The sequence below is a fragment of the Geotrypetes seraphini genome, chromosome 16 (genome assembly GCF_902459505.1).
Source record: "Geotrypetes seraphini chromosome 16, aGeoSer1.1, whole genome shotgun sequence".
In the NCBI taxonomy this organism is placed as follows: Eukaryota; Metazoa; Chordata; class Amphibia; order Gymnophiona; family Dermophiidae; genus Geotrypetes; species Geotrypetes seraphini.
The window spans coordinates 23493513-23506345 of record NC_047099.1 but is presented as its reverse complement, the minus strand read 5'-3'; the positions used below and the strand labels follow the sequence as shown (position 1 = coordinate 23506345).

The 12833-nt window shown below is 36.6% G+C and overlaps 1 protein-coding gene across 3 annotated transcripts in view; it reads left to right on the top strand.

The window, feature by feature from the left end:
* CNTROB (centrobin, centriole duplication and spindle assembly protein) overlaps positions 1–12833 on the top strand; it is a 60520-nt gene that overhangs the window by 23189 nt on the left and 24498 nt on the right. For all 3 annotated transcript variants that reach the window (XM_033925230.1, XM_033925231.1, XM_033925229.1), the window contains exons 7-8: positions 10716–10832; positions 12373–12471. In XM_033925230.1, coding sequence (XP_033781121.1) covers positions 10716–10832; positions 12373–12471 — 216 coding nt within the window. The remainder of the gene's footprint in view (positions 1–10715; positions 10833–12372; positions 12472–12833) is intronic.

The following is a 12833-nucleotide window of genomic DNA, read 5'->3' as shown; positions in this document are numbered from 1 at the left end:
CAGTGAATGATCAGAATGCTTTTCTTTAAAAGACTCACTCAGTTAGATTACAAAAATTAAATAGTTCCTTGTCCAATAGGTGCTGGCATTGTAAATTGGAGGTAGGGACTTTGGATCATCTTTTATTCTACTGTCCCCATATCTTAGCCTTTTGGAACTCAATCTGGGATCAAATAAATTGTTTATTGGAAAACCATGTAGCGTTATCTTATGATACTGTGATATTTGGAATGTATATGAGAAAAAAAAGAGTCAGATATCATCGTGTAATAATAAACTTTTAATGATCATGACTGGCGTTGCCATCCAACATATTACTAATAATTGGAAAGATCACACTAGGTTGAATTTTAATTTTTGGTGGAATTCATTATGTCACATATATAGAATGGAAAGATCAATAGCGATACAAAATGGAAATTATAATAATTTTATTAAAATTTGGGAGCCATTAATGTCTTTTTGTCATGATTAAATGCCATTTTTCTATTAGTCATACACCATATAGTATTGGGAGGGGGGAGGGATACAAAGATAGGTTTCTTATTATGAATGAAGGGCTTTGAGGGAGGGTGGGGAGAGGGTTACATTTGTATGTTTAGATTATAATGATAAGATATGCAAGTGCTCTGATTAATTGTGTTTATTATGATTGTTGTACACTTGATGAAAGTTTTAAAAAGGAATAAAGAATTATAAAAAAAAAAAAAAGACTCACTCAGAATCAAGTATCTTGATTTTATGTGTTTTCAATAACCTCTAGAGCAGATGTAATTTCTTAAAAAGCAATCATTCAATCACTCCCAACATAGAATCCAAGAGAGAATTCCATTGCTCATTGTTTCTGCCGTTAAGTCTTATAGTTCAAATTGAATCTTTAAACGCTTTACCATCAACATTCTCGGAGGATATGTTTAACAAATCCCTATAGCGTTAAGTAAAATCCCACTTTCAGATCTCAAAAAGATGAAAAGAAAAATAAATATTTCCAAAAGAAAGTGAAAAATCATATCATTCCTGCTATCAATCCTTTTAGGCCAACATTGGCTGTTCCTGTTGATTTATAAAATCATGCAACTTTCCCGGCTCGTCAAAAGTAATTGTTTTATTCTCAAAAGTAATTCTCATTAATGCTGGGTATAATACACCATATTTAGCCCCAATGGCTCTCAATTGTGGTCTCGGTGCTAAAAAACCTTTTCTTTTTGTTGCTGTATTTCTAGCAAAATCAGGAACAATATGAATATGCATCCTGACATTTCAAGTTCCTGTTTTGCTTTGCCAACTGAAATATTTCTAAAACCTCCTGATATCTCAGTGTCAGGTCAAAAGTGCGCCGGGACAAAGGCGCGCCCAGACAATTGAGCGCAGCGCGGATGTGCACGCCGCTCAAAATTACAGTTTTTAGGGCTCCGACGGGGGTGGGGTGGGATAGACATCGCGCCGCATTGTGGGGGCATTGTGGGGGGTTTGGGGGGTTGTAAAGACAACCACATCAGCGCAACAACACATCACACATTTCAGTAAACTAAGAAACCACCTTCTGTCCCGCAGATAGATTACCGTATATGCAATAAGGGGAAAAAACCCCCAGAATAATGGCACAAAAAGCCTCTTTTTTGGAATGCATAGTCTTCTAGTCATAATTGTCTCTCTCTTCAATTTTGACTTTTAGTCTTCACCATTAATAGAGCGAGGAGAGAGTCTGAACAAATCTAGATGAGGAGGAACCGAAGAGCCAGTGTGGGAAAGGGATAAGGCAGGGACTTACACACACCTAGAAAGACTTTGAGAACCATCGCTCTTGGTACCTACCATTGGATGTATTTATCCACCTGTGTATCCTGTTTCCTGATGGAGGACCTATTTACCTCTTCCGTCTTTATATCTCCTGGCTCTCATTTTGTCCAAATATTCTTTGCAATTATTAACCAGAATAATGTTCTTCTCTCTACAAGTTGCTATACAAATTGACCAACAAAATTGTTTGACTTTTGCACCCTTAAGGAGGCTGCATGTCCTTTTTGTGCTGCCACTTAAATAATTCTTTAATTCCACATCCTTATTACACAACTAAAGTAGTTAATTCACACGCCGAAGTTCCTCAGTATACCACAGACCAACTATAAAATAGCAGACGTGCGTGGTGGACTTCATCATCGGAGATTTTCAATTCAGTGTTAAATCTATTATATCTTTTATACTTTTGGTTTTTATTTTTATTTATTTTTATATTCTTTATTCATTTTATATTTACATCAAGTGTACAAAAAATAATAACAAATTAACTTAATACATCACTTGAAATACCACAAATTTTCCCAAAATACTTTTGGTTTTTTAATTCTTTATTCATTTTTACATCTTATAACAAGTGTGTCAGAAAACAACATTTGAACACATACAATATCACTTGATTGTCTATCATAATCAATTCATATTAATAATATTTAAGCCCTCCCTTGCACCCCTATTCTTTCATATATAATTCTATACATCATGTACTATAATATATATATTTATTCTATTAAACTAAACATTTAATACAAGATAAGAAATCACTCCCCCCTACCCCATACTTTGTAATTGTACCAATAAGGGAAAAATGAAATTTACTCATTACAATAATCTATTAATGGTCTCTAAACCTCCTGAAATTTATTATAATTTCCTTTCTGTATGACTAACATTCTTTCCATCTTATATATATGGCATAGAGAATTCCACCAGAAACTGTAATTTAATCTACTCCAATTTTTCCAATTAAATGTATCTGTTGAATGGCGACTCCTGTCATAATAAGTAATAGCTTATTATTTTTTTGATGAAATTTGACTTTTCTTCCTCATTGACATTCCAGATAATATAGTATCATATGATAGAGCCACCGGATTTTCTAATAAACAATTTATTTGGCTCCATATCGATTTCCAAAAAACCATAATAAAAGGACAATAGAATAATAAATGATCTAAAGTCCCTGCTTCGAGATTACAATGCCAACATCTATTAGACTTAGAGCTATCTAATTTTTGTAAACGAACAGGGGTCCAGAAAGCTCTATGTAAAAGAAATAAACAAGTTTGTCTCATAGATGCCGACATTGTACATCTCATCCTCCAAGACCAAATTCTTGGCCATTGAGGTGCAGTAATTTGATGCTTAATCTCAGTACTCCAAATATCTCTAAGTCCAGTTTTTAGGTTTTTTTTTTATTTTTAAATCCAGCTATCAATTTTTACCACTGTGCAGCTTGGTGTCCCAAGAAGTCCACTTAAAAGCACATCACCATACTCCTCCCCTTCGACCCATCAGAAACCACCACCACAGCAAAGCTGGAAACAACCCTAGATACAGTAGAAAAATAGATGATGGACCACAAACTGAAACTAAACTCAGAAAAAACAAAATTCCTTTTGCTCGAAAAGGCCAAAACTCCTACCATCACAGAACTGAAAATCAAAAACACCAAATACCCAATACAACCCGAACTCAAAATCCTAGGAGTAACGATTGACAGATGTTGCACAATGCAGTCCCCAATCAACAAGACAACCCAGAAAGCTTTTCTAACCATGAGAAATCTACGTAAAATCAGAAAACTTTTCAACCCAGCACAATTCAGATTAATTGTCCAATCCCTAGTCTTAGGTTTGCTGGACTATTCCAACTCCCTCTATCTACCTTGTCCAGCCTTTATGATAAAACAACTTCAGACCATACAAAACACCACCCTCAGACTGATATACTCCCTGAGAAAATATGATCACATCACAACTGCCTTTTTAGACTCTCACTGGCTTCCCATACAAGCACGAATTCAATTCAAATTATACTGCCTATTATTCAAAGCGTTAAACGGCTCTTCCCCTTCCTACCTAAATAACTGCTTAAACCAGATCTTCACCTCAAGACACAGAAGAACCCCGAACCCTTTTGCCTTCCCCCCACTCAAAGGCACACAGCGCAAGAAAATGTTTGACAACCTTCTGGCAACACAAGCAGCAAAACTCAACCATATCATCTCCAACCTACTGACGACAACGGATGACTTCAAAACATTCCGAAAAGAAATCAAAACCCTGCTCTTCAAAAAATTCATGCAAACATCTTAACCCCCCTTCACCTTACCTCCAGATAATTCTCCCCTAAAAAATCCTCCCCAAAACACCTACTAAGTAAACAGATCCCGGAAATGTTTTGCAACCTTACCTACTCTAACTGTAATCTATCTGTCTATATCACACAGTCCTGCAATGTCAATTCACTATCCAATTCGTAAGTTCCCCTCGAAATCTACCCAGCTATCTCTCCGCTGGTACAATTTAAAAAAAAATTGTATCTTCACTGGAAAATGTCCAGTCAAATCTTTTGTAATCCGCCTTGAACTGCAAGGTAGAGGCGGAATAGAAATCTGTAATGTAATGTAATGTAAACTATATTCAATACTAAGATTTTCCCATTCAGGGAACCCCACCTGAATGGCCTGCTTCAGTTGCAACCATCTAAAACTTTGTGATTTCTTTAAGACCAAATTTATGTTGCAACTGTGAAAAAATCAAGCAGTTTACCGTTAGCTATAACATCATCTAGAGTTCTTATACCTGCCATCACCCAATGCTTCCAGATGATCTTAAATCCGCCAATTTGAATCTTGGAGTTAAGCCATATAGTTTGATTTCTTGATTTATGTATTGGAATAGGTGTTGAATACAACAGGTAAAGGAACAAAAATGGTGCTTCAAATACCTTATAAACCTAAAGTGGTGCTCAGAAACCAAGTTGGAATGTAAGAACTCAAAACTGGGGAAGAACCCCTAGAGAGCTTCTTATGATATCTATCATTGCACCAGTGGACGGTATGAAGGTACTGTAAAAAGCTTGTAAAGAATGTTCATAACTTATGATATGTCCATAAATTGCATAATCTAATATATCTTCAAAGAAAAATAGCTTAGCAGCTTAATGAATAAACTTAGCTTGAATGTTCAACCCGCGATGGTTCAGCTGGGTTCTGACGCGTTTCGCCGTTATGGCTTCATCAGAGAACCCGCCAAGCTGGAGCAAAAAAACATTCTTTTACCCACCCACCCGTTAGTTTCTGTAAAAAAGCAGGGGTAGCAATTCTTATAAATAAAAAATGTATGGCCAATATTAAGGTAATAAATTCAGACCCACATGGAAGATGGATACATGTTGATATAGGTATGGGAAATAATGCCCTGACGTTGTTTAATATATATGCCCCTAATTCGAATCAATCAGAATTTTTTAAAAAATTACAGAATATGTTATTACCACTGGCTACTTCTAATTTAGTGGTGGCTGGAGATTTTAATGCTGTAATGGATCCATTATTGGATAAAACACCAAGTAAAAGTATAAAATCATTAGGTTTAGATAATCTGGCTCAATCATGCGATTTAAAGGATATATGGCGTATTCTTCATTTTAATGATCAGGAGTTTTCATTTTGTTCACAGGTTCATAAATCATTTTCAAGAATAGATTATATTTTTGTTTCAACAAATGAAGTGCAACAGGTGATTAAAGCTTCCATAGATCCTATTATTATTTCGGATCATGCGGGAATATGGATAGAATTACAATTGGATAAATTGGAAAAGGGTAGACCTCTTTGGAGATTTGATAATACACTGCTTGTGGATGATAAATTTTTGGAAAATTTTAAAACACAAATTAATGATTTCTTTCAAATAAACTTAGTGGAGGATACATCTATTGAGAATGTATGGGATGCATTTAAAGCAACTATGAGGGGTAATATTATATCGTATTCAGCTTTTATTAGGAAACAAAATAAAATTCAATATATAGAATTAGAAAAAGAAATCAAAATATTAGAAGCTAAATTGATAAACAAATGGGAAAATGAGATATTGCAAGCTCTTTTGAAAGCAAAAGGTAAATATAATGAATTATCTTCAAAAATGATAAGAAGAGATTTGTTTTCCAAACAAGCAGTGTATTATGGAAATTCTAATAAGGCGGGGAGATTATTGGCAAATTATCTTAAAGCAAAAAAAAGGAAAACTAATGTTAATGGGATAAAAGATGATAATGGTACAATAACAAATCAAACAGATATAATTTTAAAACAATTTCTAAAATTTTATAAAGATCTGTATTCTTCCGAGCCTTATTTGGAGAGACAAAAAGATGGTAAAAATTTTTTAGATTTAATTAATGGACCTAAAGTTCCTGATCATATAAAACGGAGTTTAGATGAACCTATATCATTAAAAGAATTAGAAACAGCATTGAGATCTCTTAGAGTTGGATCCGCTCCAGGTGGTGATGGTTATACAGTAGAATTTTATAAAACATTTCAAAATATCCTTTCCCCACATTTACTAAATTTATATCAAACACAACTCATAAAAGGTGATATTAAAGGTACTATGGCTGAATCAATAATAATTGTTCTGCCTAAGCCAAATAAAGATCCTACTTTGGTTTCGAACTACAGGCCTATATCATTAATAAATGTGGATAATAAACTATTGGCGAAAATTTTGGCTTTGAGATTAGCCAAAGCTCTCCCACATATTATAGATATGCATCAGACGGGTTTCGTTGCTAAAAGACATTCTTCTAATAACTCTAGATTATTGTTTCATATGTTAAATTTATCAAAAAAAATAGAAGAACCGACTTTTACAGTTTCCTTGGATGCAGAAAAAGCGTTTGATAGGGTAGAATGGAACTTTATGTATCAAGCTTTAGAATGGTTTGGTATAGGTTCTGGATTTATACAAATGGTAAAAACTTTGTATAGCTTCCCGATTGCAAGATTAAATATTAATAATATGATATCTGATGGATTTCAATTGCGGAGGGGAGTTAGACAAGGTTGTCCTTTATCTCCTTTGTTATTTGATGTTATATTAGAACCCTTATTGTTAGCTATACAGCAAACCGGGGAGATACAGGGTATTCCATATTCAGATATGGAATATAAAATTTCGGCTTATGCTGATGATATTTTGCTTTATTTGAAAAATCCAGAATCTACCTTATCTTCTTTATTAAAATTAATTGATAAGTTTGGTAAATTTTCAGGTTATAAAATTAATTGGAATAAATCTGAAATTATACCCTTAAATGTTCATTGTGTAAAAGGATTATTTAAAGATTTTCCGTTCATATGGAAGGAAGAAGGATTTAAATATCTTGGCATTCAAGTTAAAAATACAATTGAAGATACCGTAAAAGAAAATGAAAAATTTGTACTAAAAAAAGTTACGGAGTTGTGTGAGCAATGGAACCCCTTACATATTTCTTGGTGGGGGAGAGTTCAAACTATTAAAATGATGATTTTGCCTGTAGTTTGCTACCAAATGAGTATGATACCTATTTATTTTCAGGGGTCCTTTTATAAAAAGCTTAATAGCATTTTAACGAAATTTCTTTGGCTTGGTAAAACACCTAGAATAGCTTTAGTAACTTTGCAAAAATCAATTAAGGAGGGAGGGGTAAATTTTCCAAATTTTTATAGGTACCATCAAGCCTATATTCTACGTCAGGGTATGTATTGGATCCTCCCAGAACTTATAGATAATGCACCAGATTGGTTATATTTGGAATGGCGCCTTATGTTTCCCCTAAATTTAGTTCACCTTCCAAGTATCAACATGCCTAGAAGATACAGAGAAAATAAAATTTTAATAGATACTTGGAAAACGTTGAGATTTATAAGTAAATTAACACCTATCCCAATAAACAAATCAACTAATCAATCTCTATGGATAAACTCCAAGATCAAAATTGGCGGAGCTCAAATCCTTTGGAAGAACTGGATTATTGCAGGCATTAGATCTTTGGATGACGTTATTTCAGAAGGTAAACTGCTGGATTTTTCACAATTGCAACATAGATTTGGTCTTAATAAAACACAAAGTTTTAAATGGTTGCAATTGAAGCAGGCCATTCAGGTTGGGTTCCCTGAATGGAAAACATTGAATAATCAATATAGTTTAAAGTTCTTATGTTTTCAAGCAGACTTCCTAGGACATCAAGCCGCATTGTGGTATAAATTAATATCTGGATATTTGAATAAAAAACCAAAAAATGGTCTAAGAGATATTTGGAGCATTGAGATTAAGCATCAAATTAATGCATCTCAATGGCCACTAATTTGGTCTTGGAGAATGAGATGTACAGTGTCAGCATCTATGAGACAAACTTGGTTCTTTTTATTACATAGAGCTTTTTGGACCCCTACACGTTTGCAAAAATTAGACAGTTCTAAGTCCAATAAATGCTGGCACTGTAATCTGGAACCAGGGACTTTAGATCATTTACTATATCATTGTCCCTACATTAAAAGTTTTTGGAATTCAATTTGGCCACAAATTAATAAATTGATGGAAAATCATATAGCAATATCATATGATACAGTATTATTTGGAATGATGATGAGAAAAAAAAGTCAAATTTCACCAGAAAATAACAAGCTTTTATTAATTATGACAGGGGTTGCCATTCAGCATATAACTAATAATTGGAAGAATTATAATAACCTAAATTATGCATTTTGGTGGAATACAATATGTCATATATTTAAAATGGAAAGAACAATAGCAATACAAAGAGGGACATATACTAAATTCATAAAAATATGGGGGCCATTGACAAAATATTGCAATGAATAATTAGTAAGATTTTCTTCTTCTTTTCTTCTTTTAAATATCTTCTTTATGACACACATAGAGGGGGGGCAGTGAAAATAATTTTACATAATAAAATATAATATGATTTACAATATGTAATGTATGATTGAAAAGTAATAGAAGGGTGGGGGGAGGGAGGGGGGATAAAATACATTTAGAATATAATGTATTAGATATAAAAGTGATATTGTGTATTTATCAATTGTACTTTAATATTTTGTACACTTTAAGTAAAAATTGAAAATAAAAAATAATATATAAAAAAAAAAAGAGAACCCGCCAAGCTAAAGATGAACAAAAATTCAAAGCCAGTCCTAGAAAAAACGGCGAAACGCGTCAGAACCCAGCTGAACCATCGCGGGTTGAACATTCAAGCTAAGTTTATTCATTAAGCTGCTAAGCTATTTTTCTTTGAAGATATATTAGATTATGCAATTTATGGACATATCATAAGTTATGAACATTCTTTACAAGCTTTTTACAATACCTTCATACCGTCCACTGGTGCAATGATAGATATCATAAGAAGCTCTCTAGGGGTTCTTCCCCAGTTTTGAGTTCTTACATTCCAACTTGGTTTCTGAGCACCACTTTAGGTTTATAAGGTATTTGAAGCACCATTTTTGTTCCTTTACCTGTTGTATTCAGTATTCTGGACCTTCAGGAACATTTTTTTGACCTAATTCCCCAGCTGTTTATATTGGAGTAGGTGTTAACATTATTTACAATCTTAAGGTTTTCCATGTATCAACTAATATTCTGTTTTCTTTATATATCCTAGGCACCTTGATACTTTTATACTTTTAATGCTTTTATATATATATTTTTAGAATTTTTTTATTATTAAAGTGCCAGTGCTTTTACTTAAAATTTTCTTTAAATACGCCAACAAATGAAGGGAGACTTAGGGCTCCTTTTACAAAGGCACGCTAGCGGTTTAACGCGTGTAATACCGCGCGCTAAACCACCGGCCACGCTAGCCGCTGCCGCCTCCTCTTGAGCAGGGCGGTAGTTTTTAGGCCAGCGCGCGATGAAAAGTCGCGTGTGTTTATCCCGCTAGCGTGGTTTAATAAAAGGAGCCGTTGCTTTGAACCATTACTGTCTCATTCCCCACCGACGCGTTTCATTCTACATCAGGGTCGGGGACGATACATAAATTGTTAAAAAAAATAAATTCCATTAGTTCCCCTCTACCGTCTTAAGTCTCGGATAGCAAAATAGTCTAGTTTGTATTCTAGCTTACCAGAAATGTTCAAGCTATTAGCATTTAGCTTACTCCATAGAAAATCATGCCGGGATTGCTAACATGGCTGCGGCGTTCTGAGCAAAACTAAAGAAAACAACACCCATCCCACGTTGGAGGCCCTTCTACCAATCAAAGGCTGGATAGAGCGTAACTCGTTCTCTGTACCCGCCCACAAATCAATTATGCAGCTGACGTCATCCATTCACTAGTTTCATTCAAGCCCTGGGGAAACATTGTATTTAATTCAAACATCCAACGGAGCTCTTTGAGACTTAGGATCTTGATGTGAGGGGTCTTGTTGAACCGTTGGTATAAGGTCATAAAAACTTAAGAACGTAAGAATTGTCATACTGGAACAGACTGAAGGTATCCTGTTTCCAACAGTGGCAAACCCAGGTCACAAGTACAGGCATCCCAAGGAGTAAAACAGATTTTATAATGCTTATCCTAGGGATAAGCAGTAGATTTTAATATAACTTTTTTTTTTTTTTGTACTTGAGATGTAGCTAATTTTATTGTATGTTTTATTGATTATGTGAACTGCTTTGTTATTGTACAAGGAAGGGTGGTATGTTAAATAAATTAAACCATAAATTATCCAAACCTTTTTTAAACCCTGCTAAGCTAACTGATTTCACCACATTCTCCATCTCTATGTTGTCACCAAGCTCCCAGATAGTGTGATGGTTTTGTGGGGGGGAGGGGCGGGTTTGGGGAGGGAGGGGGAGTGAGTGAGAGTCTTCCCTTCCTTTATAAAAATAAAATAAATTTTGCAGACCCTAGCTATGGTGGTGGAAGGATGGAACAAGCACGAAAAGGAGCGGAGTGAATTCATGTGCCGACTACAAGAGAAGAAGGAGGCGGCAGAGAAGGTCCAAGCACATCAACAGGAGGCAAGTACCCAGACAGTGATTCTGCTCCTCTTTTGGCTTCTTTCTTAGTATAACCGAGTATACCCTTACATATTGGCAGTAGCAGGTCCACAATTTTTTTTATTTCAGTTCCTTAGAACACAGGTGTGAATGCCATCAAATTCTGGATCTTGCTGATTTAATATACTACAATATTTTGTCAAATTAATCTAGTACAACGTGCAGTTTTAGAATCACTTGCATCAGTTCCTCTGAATTAGAGAATGACACGGTGACAAAATTCATCACCGTTCGCGTCCCTGCGGATAACCGCGGGAAATAATCCCATGTCATTTTTTAGTGTCTATTTCAGCCTCGGTCCTTCTACACCAGCATTCTTCAAAGCAAAGCTTGTGGGTCAATGGTTGTGGCCATTCATACTCCGATTCTTCCCTCTCTCCTTAAAGAATGACATGAAGATGGTTTACCGCGGTTATCTGCGGGGATGGGAACGGTGATGAATTTTGTCACCATGTCGTTCTCTACTCTGAATCTCTATCTATGATAGTTCTGGGTTGGGTATCTTCCTAACCAGTGGCATTGTAAGGGGAGGGGGGTGGTCCGCCTTGGGCGCCATATCGGTAGGGAAACCGACACCCCCGTTCCCTTCCCTTCTACCTCTAGTTGGTCACCGCCACCAGCAACAATTTAAACGTGCTCCTTGTTACCGTGTCATCTCGCCCGCTGATGTCGCTTCTGGGTGTCGCGCATAGGAAGTGACGCTAGCGGGAGAGACGACGGGGTCACAAGGAGCACGTTGAAGATCTCGTTGCTCGCGGTGGTGAACAGCTAGAGGGACGGGGGAAGGAGGGCATGCGTGCGGCAGGAGGGATTGGGGGAGGGGCACCACCGCCCCTGCCTCTCACCCTCATTACTCCACTGTTCCCAACATCCAGTTCATAGTTGAGCGCTGACAATTCGGCGCAGGACACCAGCGCGCCGCGGGAAAACTTGGTTTTAAAGAGCTCTGAAGCGGGGTGTGAGTGGGGAACCTCCCCTCCACTTTACTGCATAGTGTTCGCGCTGCTGTTGTGGGGGGGGGGTTGGGGGGTTGGAACCCTCCATTATAGAGAAAATGGAATATTTTCTGATTTTTTTTCGGGAAAAGTTCTGTTTTCTCTATAATGTGGGGGGTTGCACCCTCCACCCCCCCCCAAACGGCAGCACGAACAGTATGCAGTAAAGTGGGGGGTTCCCCCCCACACCCCCAGTCGGAGCTCTTTAAAACTAAGTTTTCCCGTGGCGCGCTTGTGTCTTGCGCCGAATTGTCAGCGCTCGATTGTCAGCGCGCTGGTGTCTGGCGTGCGATTGTCTTGTCACCCAGCATCCTCTGCAGAAGATTCTTTTAGCTCTTCTACGGTGGCAGTATCGTTCCCGAGTGTCCCTTTACCACCCGATAATTCTGATGATCAGCACCTGGCAAAAGTGTGTGGCAGTGCCTGCTAGCGTGGAATGGCTCCTTTGTTCACTTAAGTGCTTTTTCACCTTATGCAGCCTCTGACTCTCCTTGTTAATTCCTCAGATGCTGACCAAATTGGAGACAAAATTGTCTCAGGTCATGGAAGCCCTCTCTAGGGAGCAGCAAGAAGCCAGAGAATGGGAGAAAGAGAAAGAGATGCTGGTAAGGATGGAACCGTGAAGAGGGAGTTCGATGGGCAGGCAGAGAACTATCCTGGTTGGAATGGCACTTATGGAAGGAGAAAATTAAAAATAACACAAGCAGAATACCAGACAAATCAAAAGGTATTCACTCTATTTAACCCTCTATCTGAGACTGATTAAGGCAGGGTCCTAATACCGAGAAAAGACCTCAGTGTTCCCTAAAAATAAACTCGAGGAAACTACTATGACAATTCCTAAGTTGTCATAGAGAGCACATCCTTGGTCATAGAAAAACTCCGTAAGAGTGCAATAAATATTTGAATGTATTTTTTTTTTTTTTTTTAATTCTTTATTCATTTTAAATCCATCAACAAGTGTACA